At 45.6% G+C, this 25,176-nt stretch overlaps 1 protein-coding gene across 7 annotated transcripts in view; it reads left to right on the forward strand.

Annotated features, from left to right (window-relative positions):
- The first annotated feature begins 7,388 nt into the window (after positions 1 to 7,388).
- The window catches only part of LOC115097706 (survival motor neuron protein 1-like), a 43,959-nt gene continuing 26,171 nt past the window's right edge, over positions 7,389 to 25,176 (forward strand). For 4 of the 7 annotated variants that reach the window (XM_029613677.1, XM_029613678.1, XM_029613680.1 and 1 more), the window contains exons 1-3: positions 7,393 to 7,567; positions 8,689 to 8,760; positions 15,802 to 15,927. In XM_029613677.1, the coding sequence (XP_029469537.1) occupies positions 7,433 to 7,567; positions 8,689 to 8,760; positions 15,802 to 15,927 (333 nt within the window). In that variant the 5' untranslated portion in view covers positions 7,393 to 7,432. Of the gene's footprint in view, positions 7,568 to 8,688; positions 8,761 to 15,801; positions 15,928 to 25,176 lie in introns of all 7 variants that reach the window. The other 3 variants (XM_029613683.1, XM_029613679.1, XM_029613681.1) reach the window with 3 other exon arrangements.

The raw sequence follows: 25,176 nt of genomic DNA on the forward strand, positions 1-25,176 counted from the left end.
GCCTTTTCCCATTGGCTGTGTACCTAGTTGTATTGTCTGCACGTGCGGCAGAGGATGCCGAGAGGTCCCCTGCGTATTGTTTCTCGGGTTGTGTTGGGGGGGAGGGGGCGGGCGGGCTCTGTCCCTTTGTGAGTGCACATGGAAGTCTTCTGCAGTTGCACGGTTTCACCTGCGGTTGAGTCAAGGTCGTGGGGGGGGGGGAGGAGACCTGCACAGTGATGAGAAGATAAAACAGTCCAGTTCTGTATTACTAACTCTCCCAATGCAGCGGGTCACCGCCACGGTGGAGGGGAGCTAGGCTTCCCTAGTGTACTTCGACTTCCTAGTCTGTTAGGGGAGCGAGTCTGACATTCTGAGCATGGAAGTGGTCTGGCTTTCTATAAGAACGGCCAAGCTAACAGGTCGATACAGTAACGTTCAGTTAAAGATTCCCCGTCTGTAACGTGCTGGGAGCGCACAATACATACGAGTAAGGCGATCCAGCAATACAGTCTCCAGTTTCACGCGTCCTTAGCGCTTCCTAAAATAAACACCTAACCCTTTCCGCACCCAGCATGTAAATGAACGAAAAAGCTGTATAATGAAGGAATTAGCTATTCCCCTGCGATACTGTAACGGGCGCTGATATTATCTCCTCCGTAACCCGCTGTTCTGCCGCGGCCTTAACCTGCTAGTTTACCGCCTCCCCCTAGTAGGAGTTAGTGTAGTGTAGTGTAAAAAAACATTGCTTACCCGCCTGGTCCCCAGTCCAGCCGTCCGGTGTAGCCCCAGTCCGGTCTCCTGCAGCCCCGTCCGGTCCCCTCCTCCCGAAGCAAAAAAAAAAACGAAAAAGTAGCAAGGCTCGGGCCTGCTACGGGGGGGGGGGGGGGCAGCGGGATCCGGGGGCAGCAGCGGCAGCGGGGGGGCAGCGGGATCCAGGGGCAGCATAAAAAAATAAAACAATTTTTTTAAATACCTGTTGGAGGGCCGTGGGTCCAGGCGGCGGCGAGAAGCAAAAAAAAAGCGGCATCCGGGATCCGGGGGCAGCAGCGGGATCCGGGAGCGGCGGGTAGGTAGCAGGGGCAGCGGGATCCGGGGGCAGCAGCGGCAGCGGGGGGGGGGCAGCAAAGAAGCAAAAAAAGCGGCAGCAGGGGGGGAGCGGCATCCGGGATCCGCGGGGGGGGCAGCGGGATCCGGGGGGAGCAGCGGCAGTGGGGGGGCAGCGGGATCTGGGGGGAGCAGCGGCAGCGGGGGGGGCAGCGGGATCCGGCGTGTTCGATCGGGCGAGCGGGTAGGTGGCAAAAAAAAGATGGCCGCCTGCACGGGGAAAGCGTGCAATTGGCCGCCAAATGTCGTGACGTCATGTCTTCAGCAGCCAATTGCACGCTTTCCCCGTGCAGGCGGCCATCTTTTCTTGCCACCTACCCGCTCGCCCGATCGAACACGCTGGATCCCGCTGCCCCCCCCGCTGCCGCTGCTCCCCCCGGATCCCGCTGCCCCCCCGCTGCCGCTACTCCCCCCGGATCCCGGATGCCGCTCCCCCCCTGCTGCCGCTGCTACCTACCCGCCGCTCCCGGATCCTGCTGCCCTCCCGCTGCTGCCCCCGGATCCCGGATGCCGCTTTTTTTTTGCTTCTCGCCGCCGCCTGGACCCACGGCCCTCCGACAGGTATTTAAATTTTTATTTTTTTTTTTTAATATTTTTTTTAATATTTTTTATATAACACACAGGTTTTTGGGTTTTTACACTTTTTACACTTCCTGGTGCCTGTCATTTCAAATGTCATTTGAAATGACAGGTACCAGCGCACCCAGGTTACTGTATAGGCGCTGTATTAAGCGCCTATACAGTAAAATGGGTTGCGCGGGCATAACCCTTCCCTAACGCCTCACAGCCGCGGCATGCATTTGCATGCGATTAGAAGACTGTATCAGGCGCTAGGTCTAGAGAACTGTGGGTGCGGGGAGGAAGGGTGCGCCTGACACTGCCGCACTGTTTTTACCGCGGCCTTACTGTATCGACCCGTAAGTCAGGCTAATGATTCACGTGCTCGGCGTCCTGTCTGACAGTGGCCCCGACCGAGGGCTCCCTGAGTGTGACACAGCTTGGCCTCCACCCAAACCTTAATATCTGTTTTATGTTCATTTCTTCTAGGAATTCGTTTTAAACCGTGCTGTGCTGCTTCCTGTGATTATATTTGGCAGCAGCAGATTCCCCAAGTGAACTACCTGCTGCCTAAAGAAATATTATATTTTTGTTAGTCTTGAAAGTGCTAACATACCGTTTCATTGGATGTCCCCGGTCCTAGTATTTTTGACCGGGTAAACAATCGCTTGCTTGCGGGTTTTTTCACTTTGGATCTGGTAGACCCATCGTGTTGCCCTCTCTCTCCTGATCGTTCCCTGCCTTCTATGCTCTGGCATTGGGGGTTAAGTGGTTTTCCTCTTTCTCTCACCAGATCTCCTTCAGAACCTTTTTCTGCTTGTCTCTGTGTAGAATGGTCGAATTTTTTCCTAGTGGAAAGTATTGTGGTTATCATGTTAGTCTACTTGACTATAAAATTTTATACAAATGATTTGGAAGAAAATAGAATAATTAAAATAAATAAGCAAATCAAATATCAAGACATATAAGAAAATTATATATAATTACGTATCTCCTATAAAGTCACCAAGAGAGGTGGAAGGATCCAGGCAATCAAAGGAAGATAACCCATAAAGGAAAAAAAAACAAACCCAAAAACAAGCATTGATCCAGACTAGGATGGGAAAACAAACATCCATATAGTGAGATAGTCTTCAGTTAATCTTGGAAGTCAAATACTAATAAACAGTACTTGTCTTATACAGTAACCTCAGCTTCAATGAAAGTTCTAAGTTGTTTAGGGCAGGGGTTCTCAACCCAATCTTTGGGACACCCCTAGCTGGTCTGGTTTTCAGGATCTCCACCATGAATATGCATGAGATTTGTATACAATGGAGGCAGTGCATGAAAATCTATCTCATGCATATTCATGGTGGAGATCCTGAAAACCGGATTGGCTAGGTGTGTCTCGAGCACTGGTTTAGGGTACAAAAAACCCCAAACCCATAACACCTATTTTTGAACTTCAACAAACATTTACAAGGAAACCAAAGAAAAAAAAATGTTCTGCTTACAGCCAAAACCTCCTGGCACCTATGTGAAAATTCCTTAGGCCTAGATTGCGTCTGAAAACAAAAATCAGGAAAAAGTCATATTTTGTGACCCATAAACTATCTTTAGCTTTAAAGAAAACTTCATAACGGAATTCTTATCTGCTTCAGAAATGGAAGCTATTAATGAGGTAGCACGTCTAGTCTCCTCTTCTTGAGAATTCTCAGGAAAAATGGTTAACTCCAGGCTGTCCATAATTGCTCCCACATTATCAGCATTTTCAGTTCACTTCTTTGATGGAAGATAAAATGCTTTATGCAAACGAGGGATGTAATCCACAGGAATCTTGAGAACGTGCTCCGAGTGCCACTGACCGCTTCAGTAAGTGAGGGAGTCATACTGGCTGGGGCTGAGAGAAAATTCAGCCTCTGGCTAGAGAGTGGCTCCCTCCCCATCTCCAGCAATAAGAGGCATCTGCCCCACCAAAGCAGCTGGAACATCTGGGATCAAAAGCTTCTGCATCAAAGATTGTGACATTGGGTATGAGGTTTGTAGAAGCACATGGACACTTCTTCTTCTTCGCCATTTTCATAGAAGAAAAAAGGCCAGAGGAGAAAATTATTCCTGATGAGGTATCCCAGGTTCCAGGGTTCTACATCTCCAGCACCATCTTGGATCCCCCTTACTTGATTATGTTTAAATAAAAGTTGACAAACAAGCTATAGATGAGCCCTTTTTTTTATTGAATGAATACATCTGTCTCATGGTGAAAATGGTTTCCATGTGACTTCAGAGAGATTGCTCTGACATCAGAGGTTCCAGGAATGGCTTGCAGTCTATTTCAGTGTTTTCATGGGAACTGAGCTGCACAGTTTAGTAGCACCTCCCCCGAGGCGGAGGCTCCACAGCATTACCAAAACAAAAAGATGTTAAACTTGAAGTATGCTGGATCCCAGTACTACATTCATTGCAAATTCTGATTTGATCGTAAGCTGTTTTTAATACCTTTGTTTACTTCAATTTATTGTACTCTGCCTTGAGACCAGCTTTGGGAAAAGGTGGAATATCAGATGTCCATAAATAAATAATAAATACATGTTTTTGTAATTAGAAGCCCTTCATAATCTGAAGCCCTGGATTGTAGTTTAGGTATTTTGTGATAGATCCAGCACTGACCAATCACAGTTCCTGAAGTAAAATGAATGACCACTTTATTTTGCTTCTATATAATAACTAGTCATGGGATAGATTTTAGGCATCTGAGCTGCAAGGAAACAACACCGGTCTGAGCAAGAAAATAGTGGGAGAAAATGTTGAAGTTTTGTTTATTAATTAATGTATATTTATTTCTCTCCCAACAATCATGCTCAGGGCAAATTACGAATTATTTTCTAAGTGAGGCAGGAGACTATCATGCAGTCATTCTCATGCTTGTTGCAAACTGCAGTGTAGATACATTTTAGAAAAAGTTTCCATTAAAGTTTAGGAAGCATCACAGCACTGACAGGTCTCTATGGGCTGAAAGTGACTCTGCAATGCAGTTCTTGTAAGAGACAGGGTGGTTTTCTTTTGTTGATGGAGCAGAGTGTGTGGAGGAAGGAAGACACATCATTGGCTATTAGGATTGCCAGCTGGCTTCCATTTTTGGCCGACAGATCTAGTCGCGGGTTTTTAAGTGTGGATATATGCATTTGTAATTCTGATTCCCTAATAGGAGCAGGGGATTCCAGTGCCTGAAAAGCATCAACCTATCTATAGAAAATGAAGCTGTTGGCCATCCTTGCTGCAGTAAGATCTGTGTATAGACCCATGAATGGTTTCTTCGTCCCCTCCCTTCTGTGTCTGGAATTCCCCAACCCCAGCCAGCTCTATTCTTGGCATCTCTGCCAGATCTGTGGGTGCCATGAGTGAGAGAAGCAGGAACATGAGTAGGTCTTCTGCTTCTGGGTCAGGTTATGACTAAACAGTCCTCAGCAAAGGAAAGAGAAAACCTTTCCATGGTGTTTGTAATTATGAGAAGAATGAGTCAGCCTTGGACAAGCTCTTCACTCCCCTCCCCTCTTTTCTCCAGTCCTGTTAAAAAAAAAAAAAAAATGCAATGAACTCCACTTGTCAGAGAGGGCAGATGAAGGAATGCTTACTAGAATGCTGGAGAAGATGATAATTGGACTTTAAAAAGCAAATATATTAGCCTTTTTATGTGATGGAAAATAAGACCGAAATAATAATTAGATATCAAAGCAACTGGTGCTGATTTCCTCCTCCCAGTTCATCCTTATCCAGTGCATTCTAGTACTTGTAATTCTAGCATATTATGGGCTGCATGGGATTTTGAACATAAAAAATGCCATACTAGGTCAAACCAAAGATCCATCATGCCCAGAATCCTGTCTCCAATAGTGGGCAATCCAGGTCACAAGTAGCTGATACTTGGAATAGGTCCAATCTTTCTTACTCATAACCAAGGATAAGCAGTGACTTTCCCAAGTCTGTATGGCTAATAATGGTTTATGGACATTTCCAAGACAAAAAATCGAAGGGAATTTGATCTATCCAAATATTACAAAATGCTTTGATTGCATATCTTCACTCTATTTTTTACATTTTATGTTTTATTTTTTTCATTTAATCATATATACTGAAGAGTTCTTACAATTTCAAAGGGATATTTATAATCCATAAACCCTCAACCAACCAAACTATAGAAAATTTCACACAATTTAAAATATTCAACATAAAACATTCTACGCACAATCTTTTCACCATCCATTCTCCATTCTTACAAAAAAATACCTCTTAATCAAAAATGTCTCTTACAAGAGGGAGCACATCATTAGCATTCATGTAATTATTCAATTTATATGACTGAAAACCACAACCATTACTAGATTGATACAATGTATACAACAAATGTTATTAGAATGTACCCCAGAGAAACAATATATACAGTTTGGGTGGTTGAGCTGCACACTATTGGCCCCATAGTACCACGGGAAAAGGTGATGTTTCCTGTGGTGCTGCTGGCGATAATGTGGAAAACATTATCGCCGGCAGCGCTGCCGGGCCATAACCCCACCCACACTCCTCCTCTTTCCCTAATTTGCATAGCATCGCCACGATGCAGCTGTTATCATGTGTGGTGGGGCCTTATCGTGTGCAATAATGGCCTATCGCAGAATAAAGAATGACCCTGTATGTGCCCTAATCTGTTAGCCTTTCCTCATGGGGGAGCCGTACCATCCCCTTTATAATTTTGTTCAACCTTCTATGTCCCTTTTCTAGTTCTGCTATATCTTTTTTGAGATGGGGGTAACCAGAACTGCACACAGTACTCAAGGTGCAGTTGCAGTATGGATCGATACAAAGGTATGATGTGTCTTCCATTTTATTTTCCATTCCTTTGCTAATAATACCTTACATTCTATTTGCTTTTTTGACTGCCACTGCACACTAGGCTGAGGATTCAAAGTATTGACCACAATGATTCCAAGCTCTTTTTCCAGGGTGATAATGCCTAATATGGAACCCAGCATTGCGTATCTATAATTTGGCTTGTTTCCTTATGTGCATTACTTTGCCCATGTCCACATTAAATTGAATCTGTCATTTAGATGCCCAGTCTCCCAGTCTTGCAATTTCTCAAAATCGGCTTGTGAGCTAACAGCTTTAAGTAATTTTACATCATCTGCAGATCGGATCACCTCACTCTTCACTCCCTTTCCCAGATCATTTATAAATATATTAAAACGCACCAGGCCCAGTACAGATCCCGGGTATACGTCACGATCTTTCTCCATTGAGAGAAATAACAGTTCAGTCCTACTCTGTTTCTTATATTTTAGCTAGTTACCAATTTACAATAGATACTGCCTTGTATCTCATGACTTTTTCATTTCCTGATACCTCTCTCATGGGAGAAACTGCATCACACTCCTGAAAATCCAGATAACACTATATTAACCCTCTCACCTTTATCTACTTGTTTATAAACTCTTTCAAAGAAAACTTAACAGATTTATAAGGCAAGCTTCACCTCTCTGATGGATTCCAGCCAGCAATGAAAAAGTATGGAAACAGCCCTAACCATTATCCCCCTAATTCCTGCGTCAAAGCAGCAGCCCGTCCCCTGTATTCCTGCAGTTTGACCTCCTAGCTGCAGGCGTCGTTAGGCGTTTTTGCCGAGGCGCCCTCTTTCTCCGGCGCAGGCTCCGTGACAGCAGAGCACTGGAACTTGTAGTTCTCTGCACGATAGCGGCGCGCCGATCTCCGGCCGCCGGGAGACTACGTTTCCCGGCATGCCCCGGCGACAGCTCGCCACATGCTGGGCTGGGCCGTGGCACACAGGCCGGGCTGGGGGTTGCTTTCCTCCTGTTTGCTTTGGCCATGGGCTTTTAAAGTGGTGGCGATGGCGGCGTGTGATGGGGAGGTGGTGTACCAGAAGGAGAGCTCCCAGGTAAGGCTCCTTCCACTAGCCGTGGGGCCCAGACGCGGCAGTGTGGCCCGGGTCCAGGGTTGCTGCAGAGCTGCCAGTGGCCAGACCTTCCCCGCCTGGATCTTGGGGCTTTCCCCAATCAACTTTGCATGTTGTTCTTTTTGTATTGGCTGGGGTGAGGTTGATATCGCCTGGAGCTGGCAGCAAACAGGAGAGATATCCGCCACTTAGGACGTAGTGCTGAATCAATCATCCCCTGCAGCTCTCTAGCGCTGCTTTGTTTTGAATTTTTGGGGGTGGGGTATCGTGAAAAGATCTGAGGGTGCTGTCTCCGGACGTCTTGCAACTGCTTAGCTCTGTACTGTCCCCGGTGTGCAGCTGTAATCCTACAGGTAAATATTTTATATAGAAGCCTTCTCTTGCTTCTCTCAGGACAGGAGTTGGAGGGTTCTTGGCTGGGAGGTTAGCCCCCAGGCTGATGGTGCTTGCAGGGGTATCCCAGGGCCAAGCTTTTGTTCCGAACATCCTTTCTCCCCTCGCTAGCTATACAGGATTGTAATCTAACCCCCGCCCCCCCCCCCAACTGTACAAGACTCAGATCCAAGCTACCATCCAGATTGACTGTGCAAGACTATGCTCTTGTCTGCCTTGTCCCCCTGTACCCCTTCTCGCTGACTATACAAGATTCTGATCTGACATTTCCTCCCCCGCCTCTCCGGGCTGTGCAAGACTCAGATCCAAGTTATCCTCGAGGCTGGCTGTGGAAGACTGATCTATTCCCAATCCCCACCCCCACCCCAGGGAAGCAGGGCACTGGCTGGAAAGACAGACCACACACACAAGCAGTAGGAGCAGTAATGCAAAGTGAGTAATTTTGCTCTCTGGCATCTGCTATATTCAGACATCAGTGGTTTGAAAGTATAGAGTGTTAATGACAAGAGAGAGGCCAGGTACTGGCACTAAATCTAAACAGCACTGTCAAGCAAAGCTTCTAGCCCTGGCGTAATAAAGTGCTTTGAGATTTGTTCAGCTGGAAGGTGCAGGGTGAATCTGTCATGCTGACTTTGAGCCTGCTAGGAAGAGGACTTTTCTTTTTTATTAAAGGAGTTGTTACCCCTATAAAATGTGTTCTTCCTTCCTAGAGTGAAGACATTGATGAGTGGGATGATGCAGCTCTCATAAAGTCATATGAGAAGGCGGTGCAGTCCTTCCAGGTAACTGATGCCTTCACTGGTGATCAGTGTTGCCAGATGCGAAAAAGTTTTATAGCCCAACCGATCACAATACCTAGCCTAAAACTAAAAAATAAATGCAAAAAAACCCCCCAAAACATTATGCTAGATTCTTCACAAAGTCTTGCGTTGCATGCAAATTGACAAAAATAACTATGAATATAAAACAGTTTAAAAATAAGGCTAGAAAAGCCTAAATCTAGGTTGCCATGTTCGGTGTTGCCATAACATCTGTTATGTATCTGTTGCGGTCGCGGGTTAGGAGAGAGCCCTAGCACCATCTGTGCCTGATCAGGCTGCAAAGTGGGACTAGTTATTGTTAATGTACTATCGTTCTATGTAAACCGAGTTGATTTGATCTGTATCAAGAAAATCGGTATATAAAAACCCCTAAATAAATAAATAAATAATTAAGTAGAATAACATAGGGGTCTGTTTTCAAAAGCCCCTGACCACTCATCTTAGCCAGTTAGATTTTAGATGGCTATGTTTGCTTGGACAAGTGTTCGGCCACAGTGTGGTTGGCAAAGTGGTGGCTGAAAATTTGCCTAAACTTAGCCAGCCAGCTCAAGTTTGTTTGTTTGTTGGTTTTGTTTTTTTTTTTTTTTAAACAAATTCTTATTACCTTGCCATCTCCCATATAAATCAACCAAAATAAACTATAACCCTCCCTTCCCTTTGTTTGCAATAGCAGCATCAACAATTTTGCTGATTTTATTTTTAAAGCTCCATTTTCTTTTACCTGTTGCTTGAGCTCCCATCTCATAAAACTGCCAGAGAAAAAGTGTCCCAAGCCTGCATCAAAATGTCAATAAAATGGCATAGAACAAGCTGCTACTTTGACAAGAAGTGTGCAAAAGAGTCTTTAAACTGGCTATTCTGCACTTGGCTAAAATATGGAAGGTCTTAAGAATTTGCAAGAGACTGTTTCAGATATTTTGGGGCACTTCAGAAGGAATAAATCATTTTGAGGGTAGTTACCCTTTAACATAATTCAGAAGTTCACCATGGGGTCCATTCATCCATTTTGAGGCCAGAAATGATGCCAAGGTGAATTGCTGTTTGGGAAGGCCAGCAAACAGAAATCTTTGCTATTCAAAGCTGGAAGAGAAGCTGTGTAGGTGCATCCATTCCAAACTGGCCATCACAATCCACAGCTAATTAAACAATATCAAATCACCAAGGATCCTATCTGTGTTAAAAATACCCCCGCCCCGCGGCTCCCACTCTCCGCTCATCAAGGCCAAAATCTTCTCAATGTTCCCTCCCCCCCCTTGTTGGCACGCCTCTCGTGCTACGCACTATTTCTGATCCAAAAATGCTAGAGCAAGCCTTGAAGACCCTCTTATTCAAGCAGGTCCTTTGACATTTAGAAAGTCCTAATTAATGTATGTTCTGTGGGGGGAAAAAAGTGTTTCTGTCTGAAAATATAGTTGTTCAGTGGTGTTGCAATGTATCCTATATACACAGCTACCTTACGTAAAGCTGCTGTACAGACCCCATTAAAACTGTATTTTACAGAAGTACCCCAATTGCATAACTTCTGATTAAGTAAAGAGTGCAGAGTATTTATTTTTATGGGACACTTTTGAAATCACATAAAAATGCCAATCCATATTATATATTACAAGACAATAATACTTTTCATAGCTAAAAGAAATGCAGTTTGTATATCAATGCACATTTTTCATATTCCCAACAAAACTCCTGGCACATCTTTAAATCTCACTGATGAGTATTTTGGCAAGTCACCGCCAAAATATTTATAAAATGCAAATATCATTCAATTGGGTCACGTACTAGATGAAGAGGGTAAAATATTCACTTTTCAGGGCTTTATGTACAATTACTGTATGTCAGATCCCCTCCCATCAGAATCTGCACAACCAGCTCCCTTTCATTAATATGAGGCTCTTAAATGTACTAGAGTGGACACTTGCCCATTTTTGGCGGAGCGTTGGAACAGCGATGATGATTTTATGATTGCAAGTGAAATAAATGAGTCTATTTTTATTTTCCAAAATGTCACATCAATAATAAACATAACTACCCTTCACACTTCACATTCATTCCCATTCATACATTAAAAACATCCCATCATCACAAAAAATAAAACATTTGGTCCTATACATCATAGCATCAAGAATAGAAATCAGATAAATACAAAAAACGCAAACAATACAAAAATACTGCATGTAAATTATTACATAACAAAGATTAATATGTCATTTACAATGCTGCTATTTGTACATTAGTGTTGAAAAACTAACCCTAATCTTTCGTGTTTATTATCATGTGAACCATATCCTTGCACGCTTATTGTAAAGTAAACCAAGAAAAGATGGTACTTTCCGAGCATGACATATAATTTCACAATCCTATACTATATCTATGGACCATATAAATACGTATGACCTTGTTTATTGCTAGGGACATGACATAAAGTAACATAATTCTTCACAAAGTATCATCTATCTCATGCAATGTATGAATCTGGAATCTAAAACTCATATTTCTCAATGGTCAAAATATCACCATAATCTCTAAACGAGAACAAAACCACATATCCCCAATCACTGATGATCACATGTCCCCAATCACTGATGCTCCAAAACGTCACCTTCAATTTTTGTTTTTTGTTTTTTTTTTATTTTTGTTTGTTTAAAACATCGTTAAAGGGATATAAGATATTTATGTACCATTTCCAATATGTTTCTTGTAGAATTGTTATTCCCCCTGATGAAGCCGCGATGGTGAAACGAGGGCCCCTTGTAGGGTATTCATGCATGGAAAATGATATGAAAAAGCTATCCAGTCATCTGCGGAAGATATTTATTCATTAGTAGGAATTGTGAATGGAATTTGGTGGCCCGTATCCAGCACGTTGAAGGAGACGTTTTGGAGCATCAGTGGTTTTGTTCTCGTTTAGAGATTATGGCAGAGCTTTCCAAACTTTTCATGTTGGTGGCACACTTTTTAGACAAACATAATTTCACGACACAGTAATTCAGTCTACTAGCAAACTGAAGGTTAAAGGTTAAACGAACAAAACGTATTTCGACAATTCGGTTCCTTAAATATATGCATAAATAAAATGTTTCACGACACAACCTACCTCATGAAAACCTTACATTTATATTAAAAAATATATTTATTTATTTATATATATAATATTCCAAGATTAATGTTTATTGTTATAATTTGAGTAATAATAATAAATTGCCTGTCCCCACACACTCATCTCTCTCCCCCAAGAACATGTCTGTCCCCCACGCACTCATCTCTCCCCCCCAAGTACATGTCTGTCCCCCACACACTCATCTCTCCCCCCCCAAGCACATGTCTGTTCCCCACACACTCATCTCTCCCCCTCCCAAGCACATGTCTGTCCCCCACACGCTCATCTCCCCCCCCCCAAGCACATGTCTGTCCCCCACACTCTCATCTCTCCCCCCCAAGCACATGACTGTCCCCCACACTCTCATCTCTCCCCCCCAAGCACATGACTGTCCCCCACACGCTCATCTCCCCCCCTCCCCAAGCACATGTCTGTTCCCCACACGCTCATCTCTCCCCCCCAAGCACATGTCTGTCCCCCACGCACTCATCTCTCCCCCCCCCAAGCACATGTCTGTCCCCCACACGCTCATCTCCCCCCCCAAGCACATGTCTGTCCCCCACACGCTCATCTCCCCCCCTCCCCAAGCACATGTCTGTTCCCCACACGCTCATCTCTCCCCCCCCAAGCACATGTCTGTTCCCCACACGCTCATCTCCCCCCCCCAAGCACATGTCTGTCCCCCACACGCTCATCTCACCCCCCCCAAGCACATGTCTGCCCCCACACGCTCATCTCACCCCCCCGAAAGCACATGTCTGTCCCCCACACGCTCATCTCTCCCCCGAAAGCACATGTCTGTCCCCCACACGCTCATCTCTCCCCCCCCAAGCACATGTCGGTCCCCCACACGCTCATCTCTCCCCCCCCAAGCACATGTCTGTCCCCCACACGCTCATCTCCCCCCCCCCCAAACACGTCTGTCCCCCACACGCTCATCTCTCTCCCCCCCCAAGCACATGTCTGTCCCCCACACGCTCATCTCTCCCCCCCCCAAGCACATGTCTGTCCCCCACACGCTCATCTCTCCCCCCCCAAGCACATGTCTGTCCCCCACACGCTCCTCTCTACTCCCCCCAGCACATGTCTGTCCCCCACATACTCATCTCTCCCCCCCAGCACATGTCTGTCCCCCACACGCTCATCTCTCTCCCCCCCAAAGCACATGTCTGGCCCTCACACTCATGTACCTCTTCTTTTTGATTGTTGCCAGTTAAGTGCTTCACTTCCTTCAGGGTTCAAGCCTGCCGTGGTGCATAACACCTTCCATGATCACCAGATGCTTGCAGTCAGTACTCCTCGTGGCCAGGCCTCATCAGCAGCCAATGACAGGGACAGCTGGGCTCAAGTCCCACCCACCAAGCCCAAAAAAAATGCGATTGACAGCAAAAATCGCCCAATAATAAGCAACCCACGAACTGAAAACAAAAAAAGTGAATTGCTAGAAAAAAAAGCCAAACTCACATTGGAGTTGATGGGGCTTGCGCGACACACCTGCACACTGCAGGTGACACACTAACGTGTCGCGACACACAGTTTGGAAAGCTCTGGATTATGGTGATATTTTGACCATTAAAAAATATTAGTTTTAGATTCCAGATAATATGGAGTGTATTCATACATTGCATGAGATAGATGATACTTTGTGAAGAATTAGGTTACTTTGTCATGTCCCTAGCAATAAACAAGGTACATACGTATTTATATGGACCATAGATATAGTATAGGATTGTGAAATTATATGTCATGTTTGGATAGTACCATCTTTTCTTGGTTTACTTTGCAATAAGCGTGCAAGGATATGGTTCACATGATGATAAACACGAAAGATTAGGGTTGGTTTTTCAACACTGATGTACAAATAGCAGCATTGTAAATGACATATTAATCTTTGTTATGTAATAATTTACATGCGGTATTTTTGTATTGTTTGCGTTTTTTTGTATTTATCTGATTTCTGTTCTTGATGCTATGATGTATAGGACAAATGTTTTTTATTTTTTGTGATGATGGGATGTTTTTAATGTATGAATGTGAAGTGTGAAGGGTAGATATTTGTTTATTGATGTGACATTTTGGAAAATTAAAAATAGACTCTCATTTATTTCACTTGTGATTTTCGTAGTGTTGAGAGGCACGTGCAATTCCACCCATATTAAGTTACCTTTTAGTTTTTATGATTGCCCGATCTATTCTCCAGTCTTGTTTTAAACATGTCGGATATTTCCACCAATTCGCACTACCAGGAAATACAGTATAAATTCCTTCGGAGAGGATATGTGTCTCGTCAACTTGCGCTCCAATCTAAACTATCGTCCTCCGCTACATGTGAGAGATGTTTCACAGCTTTGGGTACATTGTCACATTCCTTTTGGGCACACCCTTTTATCAAACCATTGGAGGGTCGTTTAGTGGATTTTATTGGGGAACTTTTGGGAATCTGTGTCCCTCTATCTCTGAAGGTAATACTATTTGACTGCATTCCCCCTTTACTAGTTCGAGTTTCTGGCCCTAGTTTGTTCATTAAGAAAGCATGTGCTGTTGGGGAAAAAATGAATTCTTCTTTTTTGGAGGGGCCTCAAAATTCCTTTGTTTTGGCTTTGGCGGAATCATTTACATTGTATGATGCAGATGGACAACATGGCATGACGTATTTCGCCCGAACATAGGCAGAAAATTTTGTCTATATGGGAGTGTTATATTTAAGCGCTACTACACCAATCCAGGAATCTGGTTCTGAATGACTGATCATTTATTGTTTTATGAATATGGTTTATTTGTTTGCACATTGGTACAGTATTGTATTAAGTATAATAATGTTGGGGATGTGGGGTATAGAGTTTATTATTTGTAATGTTACAATTATATGTTCCTACTTGGGGTGCATAAAGAACCCTGCACCCCAAGATATGTTTTGTGTTTCTTCACCAATAAAAATTGTTTGAACTAAAATGCAAATATATAAGGGTCTGGATCAAACCTTCTCAGTGGGTGATACATGACTGTGTAAATAGCTTGATTCAACCCCATACTACGTAGCTATAAAAACTACCAAACAGCATAGGCAATGGATAAGCCAAATTAGCTTACTATCTTGGATAAATCATCCATAGAGACTATCCCACAATTTTATAAGGCAACACCCCAAGGAAATAAGATGTTTTGTGACCAAACTTGTGCCTGCAGCTTTAAGGTTGCATGCCCCGCCCACTCTGCTCCCCTTCCGGCCTTTGTTCCGGGTGACAGAGCAAAGAAGCCCAAAAAACCACACACACCCAAAAAAATAGCCCAAAAACCCGCAACCAAAAAAAGGCAAAATTTCCTGCAGCAGATCTCAAAATCTCGCCCAATTGCTCAGAGTCCTACCATTCACCTCCTTCCTTCCATCTGGGAGATGGTGAGGGGAGAACATAAGATGCCATACTGGGTCATACTGAAGGCCCATTAAGCCCAGTATCCTGAGTCCAACAGTGGCCAACCAAGTCACAAGTACCTAGCAAATACCCAAGCATTAAATGAATAGATCCCACGCTACTAATGCTTATTGATTAATAGCAGTTTATGGACTTTTGCTCCAGGAACTTATCCAAACCTTTTTTTAAACCCAGTTACCCTAGCTGCCTTAACCACATCCTCTGGCAATGAATTCCAGAGCTTAATTATGCATTGAGTGAAAAATAATTTTCTCTGATTTGTTTTAAATGAGTTACTTGCTAACTTCATGGAGTCCTTTTATTATCCGAAAGAGTAAATAACCGATTCACATTTACCCATTCTTCTCCCCAATTACCTCCTCTCCTCTCCTCTCTCTACCCCTCTCCCCCCCCCATTCACACAGGGCCTTCACAGTTCTGACAGGCCCTTGCCTTTGGCTTCAGCTGCCCCTGTTTCTTTGATTTTTGCAGGATATTTTGAGATGCAATGACAAGAAGCGAGATGCAGAAGGCTCTGTGGCCCCCACAGCCCTCCAGCCTTCCCGCCAGAGAGAGGAGACAGGGGACAAGAAGAAGTCTTCACAGCAGAGTTCCAAGGTGAGGACACTGCCTGTTATGGGTGCATACTCCCAGCTGAAGCAGAGGGATGTCTTGTGCATAGTACAGCAGGGACTCTCTCTTTTGCATGTCTAATAGTGCTTTCCCTGTACATACCCAGATCAATCCAGACTCCTGAGTTTTGCCTTCCTTCCAGCAGGTGGAGACAGAGTTTTGCAGACACTGCTACATAACCCTGGGTGGCACCTGCAGTTCCTCAGTATTTCTCTGTCTCCAGCAGATGGAGGAGGTGCAAAATCTGCAGTTCTGTACCTATTAAAATAAAGAAAAAGAAGATAGTTTTTGAAGGAATTCCCTCCCAGGAGGTTGGCAGGTCCTAGTAGGACCATTCCTCCTGGTTTTAGAGGAGAATGAGCAGGGGTTGGGGACCCTTAAATAATCGTGGATGGAGGAAATGACGTCATCAGACAACATGGACGTCTAGCCCTGTTTCTCTGCCTCCCACGCGGCAACTTTTAAGCATTTTCCTCCCTATACCATAGCTATTTCCTCTGAAAATCACAGCATCTGAAGCCCAATGCTGATATCAACATGGCCAGCAAAAAAAAACCGGTTGATCTGGCTCAGTTTTCCTTTGATGCCGCCGGATCCCAATTCACAGCCTTGGGAAGGGATCAGGCCGGGTGCATGGAGGGGGGATCAATCAGATCGGCCCACACCAAATATGCAAACCTAAACTCTCTTACCAAAATGACTTCGACAACTGGTTGCTGAAATAAAAAGCGATATCCGCTCCTTGAAAGAGGACGTCAATGCAAATATGGAAAGTCTCCACAAGGAAATGTGAGACTTAGGCCGCCGAGTGGAAGATGCAGAGGGGATCGTGGAGGGCCAGGTACTGAAAGTCGCGGCGATCTCCACCGAAGTCGCTGACTTATAGCGCAAACAGGACGGAATGCTTTTCAAGATAGAGGATCTCGAGAATCGATCCCGGAGATCAAATATCAGGATTCGAGGCTTACCAGAGCTTTTCGAATTCACAAACGCGATGGAAGTCACGAGCAAAATCTGCATGGCGATCCTGGCGTCGGATTCGGAGCTGGGGATGGACACCGCGGCGCAACAGTGTGGTAGTGGAGAGGGCCCATCGGGCCCTGGGGAACCACCCCTCGAAACGCACCGAAAGATATAATAGCGTGCCTCCACAGTTACCTCATCAAAGAAGACCTGCTGTGCTGCGCTCGGCGGATGTCCCCCTTCAGTTGGGAAGGACACAAGCTGCTACTCTACAGTGACCTGGCCCCGGCTACCCTGCGTGGTCGGAGAGAGGTACAGCCGTTAACTACGATTCTCAGGAGGGAGGCATCCGGTACCGCTGGGTCTTTCCTTGGGGCCTGGCCTTCACTTTACACGGTGTCACGTCGCAAGTCAAGTCCTTGGGGGAGGCTTTCCCGATTTTACAGGCCGCAGTTATCGACGTCTCCAGTATGGATAAACCGCCGGTGAAAGCTACTGCTCCCAGTCAGTCACAGTGACAGAGAGTGGGGAAAGGCGGCCGATGCCTCACAAATATTGCAGGATTGGAAAGTGCTGATTTGGGAGGGCCATCTTGAACACTGCAGCCCCGAATGACCGATAGAGGAGCGCAAATGCATTTGCCGCATACTCTCTGTGACTTGGTAAACAAACAGACATAGTAGCCTGCTGAAGGGCTAGAAAGAACTTGGGACACATTTGGGCCTACAGGTCCAGCGGTTGTTTCATACCAACATTCCTTTTAACTTTTAAATTGCCATACGTTATATAAGTTTAATAAGTTCTGTGATAGAAAGTTGGGGGGGAGGGGGGGATCCACCGCGCCCAGTCCGGGAAAATAGACTACTTGGATACAAACAGTGCTGGTGGGTGCGACTAGACGGGCTGCATGGGAGGCAGTCGGGCTTTCCTCCTTTGTTAGGGGTCCACCGTCAGGGTGGGCGGATTGACAAGCCGGGGAGAGGTGGGGGGTGGAGGGGTAGGATGGGTGGGGACGGGAGGGAGTCAGGGGGGATGGGGGGGGAATGGCAACATGGACCACTCGTCCTCTGTTCAGTAGTGGGCCCGATATAGCATTAAGGACACCACAAGAGTGGGGACACCACGGGAGAAGTAGAGAGAGGGAACTCAGCACTATACCTACATTTAAGTGCTATGTGGGAGTAGGTTATTGCTATCCTAATGGTTGATCTGCAGTGTATTTCGTTAAATGTTAAGGGTCTGAACTCTCCCCATTCAAGTGCCAATTGCTTATTAAAGAGCTCACCAGACTCTCAGCAACAATAGCTTTTGTGCAAGAAACCCACCTGCGCCGTAGGGATGAGCGTTTAATGGCCTCTTGGTGTTACCCGTTACAATTTTTTGCCCCTGCTACGGTACACTGGAGATACAGTGGGGTGAGAATCCTCTTTGCGCATAATCTGGTGGTACAAGTTCATGACAGTTATTGTGACCCCCCAGGGACGTTTTCTTATCCTGAGTGCCACTATACATAATCGGCAACTGGTGCTGTTGAACATCTACTGTCGTCCATCAATGCAAGTTGAAACCCTAGGAGAGTTGACTCAGCAGCTAGCCCACTTTCCGGGAAACATATTGTTATAACGGGAGATTTTAATGTGGCCCTCTCACCTGAAGTTGACACGTCTGCTCGGGCTTCTAAGGGGTCAGTAGGGCTAGAAGGGCTATGAAACGTTTTCTGGTTAACAGACATCTGGTGGACATTTGGCGGCTTCATTTCCCTCATAGTAGGAATTATACCTTCTATTCACACCCACACACTTCCTATACCTGAATCGACTACTTTTTCATTTCAAACGATTTGGTGGGGGAGACGCTCCAAACAGATATAGAACCAATCACGAGGTCTGACCACGCTCCCATTTCCTGGCTATTGTCTATGCAACCCCAAGACACAGGGCGGAAATTTTGGAGGCTGAACAATTCCCTTCTGAAAGAGTCTAAATTCCAGGACTGCACAGCGGATGTATTGGAGGATTATATGTCCCTCAGTAGTGTAGCTGGAGTCTCCCCCATCTCTATCTGGGAGGGAATGAAAGCGGTATTACGGGGACACCATATCAGCATAACCTCCTATTATAAAAAACAACAACGGGCTTATAGGGAGGCCTTATTGCAGGAACTACGGGATCTAGAACGGAGGCATAAATGTCACCCAGGGTCCACGCCCATTAGATTAGTAACCCAAAAAAGGGATGCACTAGTGGCATTAGACACGGCAGAAATAGCCTTCACCCTAGATATCCTTAAGCAGAAACATTACGAGTTTGGGGATAAAAATAGCAGGATCTTAGCCAGGCAGCTACAGAAAAAAAGGATAAAGGAATTGATTTATCGTATTAAACACAAATCAGGCAAAATGCTTTTAGAGCAGACTGAGATTCGGGCTCGATTTCAGGAGTATTATGAGGAGCTGTACTGCCCTGAGCAGGCAATCTCAGATGAGGCCATTTCCGCTTTTCTGGCAAACATTCTGCTGCCGGAGTTATCCGAATCAGACCAGGTTAATCTGTGAAAACCGATCTCCCCCTTCAAAGCAATTAAGGACTTAAAACCCGGGAAATCTCCAGGCCTGGATGGGTTCACACCTCTCTTTTATAAAAAAAAAATAAAATAAAAAAATACAGAACCCAACTAAGGGCCCCACTAGCAGCTATGTTTAACAAATTGAAGGAAAAAAGGCAGGATCAAATACCAAACACTCCTTACAAATAGACAACATCTGTATTCAACTAAAGTACAACGTAAAAGACCTCGGTATATGGATTGATAATGAACTTAACTACAAGAAACACATTGCAACAAAAACAAAAGAAGGTTTTCACAAACTCCAAAAACTCAAACATCTAAAACCGCCGCTTCACCAACAAGATTTCAGAACCGTCTTACAATCTCTTATCTTCACCAGCCTCGACTACTGCAACTCACTCTTGATAGGGCTACCAAAAACGGCCTTAAAACCACTCCAATTACTGCAGAATGCAGCAGCTAGAGTCCTATCTGGGAAAAAAAAATCAGACCACATCACCCCTGTACTCAACAGTCTACACTGGCTACCGGTAGAAAAGAGAATTGAATTCAAAACTCTGACAATCCTGCACAACGCAATATACAAAGCAGAAAACACCGCACTCAAGAACATCATACAGATTCACAGATCACAGCGCACGACAAGAACTGCAAGTAAGTTACATCTAGTCATACCATCACTACCATTAGCCAAGCTATCCAACACAAGAAACAGAGCCATCTCAATTGCAGGACCGAAACTATGGAACTCACTTCCTGACTACCTGAGCTCACAAACAACATCAAATCATTTAAAAACGAGCTCAAAACATGGATCTTCAGTCAAACATTTAAAGACTGTATCTGATAACCACACTCAACTTATCAAACACATAACCTACTGTGGTTATGCACGAACAATCGCATGTTTATTACATAGAACACTTAAATTTGTTTGTGCACAGACAAAAGGAACAATACGATATACACATCCAAAGACTTTAAAATGTAGTCCCACATAAATAAATCAGCGAAGCCACCCACGTCAGTACGCTAAATTACACTCCCCCACCCCCCCCTCATGGACAACACAAGTCAATTAAACCCCATTCTAAGGATTCTTAACCTACTTAAGTCTCACTCTATCTGTGGTTCATGACATGATTGATCACTGTTATACCCAGTATTACACCAGTTGTTGATATACCCTGTTTAGATCAGTTGTTGTATTACCATATGTGTTTCAGTTGTTGACTATTGTAACAAGTTGTTGTATCTGTAAACCGGAGTGAAGGCATCTAGCTATACTTCGGTATAGAAAAAACTTTAAATATATATTAATTAATTAATTAACAGGCCAATACAGTAAAGTTCGCGGGAGAGCGGGCGAGCGCACAGGCCAGTGTCCTGTGCGCGCGATTCAGTAAAATAAACATTTAAATTAGGGCCTGTGGTAAAAAGAGGCGCTAGGGACACTAGCGCGTCCCTAGCGCCTCTTTTTGGACAGGAGCGGCAGCTGTCAGTGAATTTGGCAGCCAACGCTCAATTTTGCCGGCATCGGTTCTCGAGCCCGCTGACAGCCACGGGTTTGGAAACCGGACGCCGGCAAAATTGAGTGTCTGGGTTTCAACCTGCGGGCTGATTTTAAATTTTTTACTTTTTTTTAACTTTTGGGACCTTCAACTTAATATTGCCATGATATTAAGTCAGAGGGTGCACAGAAAAGCAGTTTTTACTGCTTTTCTGTGCACTGCGCCGGCAGAAATTAACGTCTACCTTTGGGTAGGCGCTAATTTCTTAAAGTAAAATGTGCGGCTTGGCTGCACATTTTACTTACAGTATCGCGCGGGAATGACTAATAGGGCCATCAGCATGCATTTGCGTGTTGTGGGCGCTATTAGTCTCGGGGGGAGGGGGGTTGGACGCTCGTTTTCGATGCGCTATTACTCCTTACTGAATAAGGGGTAAAGCTAGCGCGTCAAACGCATGTCCAAATGCCGGTTAACAGTGCGGAGCGCACTGTACTGTATCGGCCTGTAAGAGAGGGAGAACATCTTCTCCCGTATGGGAATGTAGCAGGTATTACTATAATACCTAAGCAGGGGAAAGACCCTACAAACTGTGCCTCCTATAGGCCCATCTCCCTTATCAATATTGACCTGAAAATTTTGGGCAAAACTTTGGCGCTTCGTTTACGTGGACTGATTGGGCAACTCATACACGCAGACCAAGCTGGTTTTATGCCAGGCAGAGCCACATCTGACAATATTCGGAAGCTAATTGATTTGATCCACATTGCAAACTCTAATCGCATCCCAGCAGTGTTTATGACACTTGATGCCAAAAAGGCTTTTGACAGGGTCTCTTGGCCATACTTGTTTGAGGTTTTGAATAGGATGGGGCTGGGTGGTTCCTTTTCCTGTATGGGTAAGGGCGCTTTATAGTGACCCCCTAGCGTGCATAAAGATAAATCATAGCTATACCGCGCCCTTCCCGATTCGGCGGGGACCAGGCAAGGGTGTCCGCTATCCCAATTTTATTTGCTCGCAGTCAGGAGCCCCTGGCGGAGGCGATCCGGAGATGTGCATGGGATACGGTGTGGAGGTCAGCAGTATAAGATCACTCTATACGCTGACGATGTTATTTTCTCTCTTTCAAAACCGTTGGTTTCCCTGTCACGGGTGATGTCTATGATAGAGCACTATGGTAGATTGCCTGGGTTTCGGATCAATCCTGTAAAATCCGAGATCTTTCCAGTGCATTTTCCTGATGAGCTACTGAGAGCGGGTTAAGCAGGAATTCCCACTCCGATGGACGACAGGCATCATTCGAATCTGGGGGTCAATTTAAGTTTAGATCTCTCCCAAGTAATGCAACTGAATTACCGCCTCCTAATCTGCTCCCTGATGGGAGACCTAGATAGGTGGGAGCAGTTACCGTTTTCATAGTTTGGCAGAATGACCGTGATAAAAATGAATCTGCTGCCCAAAATTGGCTACCTTTTTCAAGTCCTACCTTGTCTATTCCCGGCGGGGGAGTTCCGCCCGCTTCAATGTAAATTGTTTGCTTTTGTCTGGCGAAGATGGCCCCCGAGAATCTCTAGGCTGGTGCTTTATAAATCACGTAGAGATGGGGGACTGGGTCTGTCCTCTCTACTCCACTATTATGTCGCCTCGCAACTGAAGTTTGTCATTGATGGTCATGACCTGAGCTCCCCTAAGCAGTGGGTTCAGATAGAACAAATACTAGCAGGTGGAACCCCACTACATGCCCTGTACTGGCCCATGTCCTGTACAATGCAAGAACTGAAGTCATTCCCCATTAGCATCCAAACCACGCTCACAGTTTGAAAACGCTGGAAATTTAAACTTATTGGTGCAAAGCAATACTTGGCTATGTCTCATTTTCAATATCTTAGAGAATTTCCTGAGGGCCGGCGGAATCCAGCTTTTCAGTGCTGGGAAGCCCGGGGTTTAACCCATATTGGCCAACTGTGGCGACAAGGGATGGTCCCTTTTGTAGACTTGCAAAATCAGTTCCAATTAACCAATGCAGATTTTTTGGCCTAAGCATAAATAAGGCACTTCCAGGTACCCAGGGACCACATCAGGATTTACAATCCCCTCGTTCAGTGTTCAAAGGCTACTGTCTCCTAGCCGGATGTCTTCAGAAGGGAATCTCTAAGGTATACCAACTCCTTATAATGGGGGGAGAAGGGAGAGCCACACATTTGGTGGCGTGGGAACGGGATTTGGGCACTCAGTGGAGCAGGGATAAGTGGGAGGAATGTTACCGGATGCTGAGCCGCTTTTCGATGTCCGCGTCCATGATGGAAAACCGACATAAACTTCTATATAGGTGGCACTACTCCCCAGCCAGAGTGACCACATGGCTTCAGGGGCGGTCCCCCCTCAGCTGGCGGCAGTGCTTCCAGTTGGGTTCATTCTGGCATATGTGGTGGCAATGTCCCAAAATACAACTGTTCTGGAGCAATTGCCAACAACTAGCTGATTCCACTGCAGGCAGAATATTGGCCGTTAGGGCTTCCATATCCAGAACTGGAGGATGAGAAGCAGAAAATGTTCTTATTTCTCACGACGGCCGCAAGATTGCTGATTGCAGCCCCGTGGAAATACATAGACCCGCCGAAATTACCGCAGCTCTATCTTAAACTGAGGCACATACGTTATATGGAGAAATTAGCAGCCATAAGAAGGGACATCTTACATAAGTTTTATGTGGTCCCCTCTGATCCACCACCTAGCAAGGGTGGAAGGGTCCATTTGCGACTAGAGGTCAATGATGCTGACTTGGGGGACACGGACCGCAGGGGAGTCGAGCAACGACCATTTGTATGATCAGGCTACAGTCATAGATGCGAGAGCAAAGACGGGATAGAATGGATACTCAATCACAGAGGAATCAGAGGGGGGGAGAGGGAGGGGTATGGGAGCTATGCGATGGTTTCTCAGTTAGATACATTGTTTGCAAGACTGTACTAGATTGTGCTAAAATGTTCATTCCGATACAGTATAATTTAGGTAATTATACCACTGTTATGTACATGCTTTATTGGTAGTACTGTGATTACTATTACTCTTCTTCTTCTCAGTACTATTGCTATCATTGTTATTCTGCTACTTACAGTTTTCAATAAAATATAAATAAAAAAAAAAATACTCGTGGATAACAACTGGTGGTCCAGTTCCCTCACCCTCAGGAGTCTGAAGAGAAGCCTCTGCCACCCTTCAGATAAGCTTGCAGAGTTAGCTGAGTGGGTGTGGGGTTTTTTTTTTTTTCCTAAGAGGTTATCGGAGCCGTTCTACGTCAGTGGCAGAAGGGTTTCGGGGAGGTACGATCTTGGGTGCTTCTCCTGAGTGAACTCCTGCTTTGGCATGTGTCGTGCGTTCGCAGCCATTTTCAACCATACCGGGGGCCGGCAGATGTGCTGTGTGTGGAGAGAGCGCCGCGAGCCTCTCTTGGGCCTGTCCTTGTCACTGATGCCTCTTTGGGGTGAAGGCACTTTGGCAGGGACTGCGCCAGCTGCTTCTTTGCAGCAGGGGTCCGGCAGGCCATTGCTCCGTTTCCGCTGAGTGTGGGGAAAGGTGGCCATTTTGGATTCTTTGTCGGCTAAGGCACAGAGCGCAGCAGGGGGGAGGGGCTCCTCCCGCCTGTTCTCTCTCCCGCTGATTTCTCCGAGGAGGAAGCCCGGGGGGGGGGGGGGGGGGGCTATGTAAGCCAGTCAGGGGAGGACCAGGATCCTCTGGAGGAGGATGTGCTAGGTTCCTACCCCTTCTCACCAAAATTTGTGTTTCTGATGCACAAAGCTTTTTTGGCCGTCGGGCCGCGGAGTGGTCTAGTTCTAGGCGGAGGTTGCCAGAAGCCGCCCCCCAGAAAGAGGCCTAGATTTGTGGGGACCGCAGGGGCCACTAGGGTCTGGAGGTTTCTTGGTCCTTCTGTGTCTGGGGCCACCGAGGAGGGTTCCTCGGAGGAGTTTGATCGGGCCTGCCATCTGGGGATGGTTCTTCCGATGTGGACCCTTCTCATTTTCCACAGGATCCGGAGGAGGATGCGGGTAAGATCCAGGCGGTGGAAGGCGACAATCCCAAGGTGGTCCGCCTGTTTCAAAGGGAGGAACTTGGACCCCTGATACTGCTGGTCCTAGCAGAATTAAGCATATCCATGCTGCAGGGGCAGCCTGATCTGGAGGAGGTGGATCTGGTC

This window comes from Rhinatrema bivittatum, chromosome 8 (genome assembly GCF_901001135.1).
Source record: "Rhinatrema bivittatum chromosome 8, aRhiBiv1.1, whole genome shotgun sequence".
In the NCBI taxonomy this organism is placed as follows: domain Eukaryota; kingdom Metazoa; phylum Chordata; class Amphibia; order Gymnophiona; family Rhinatrematidae; genus Rhinatrema; species Rhinatrema bivittatum.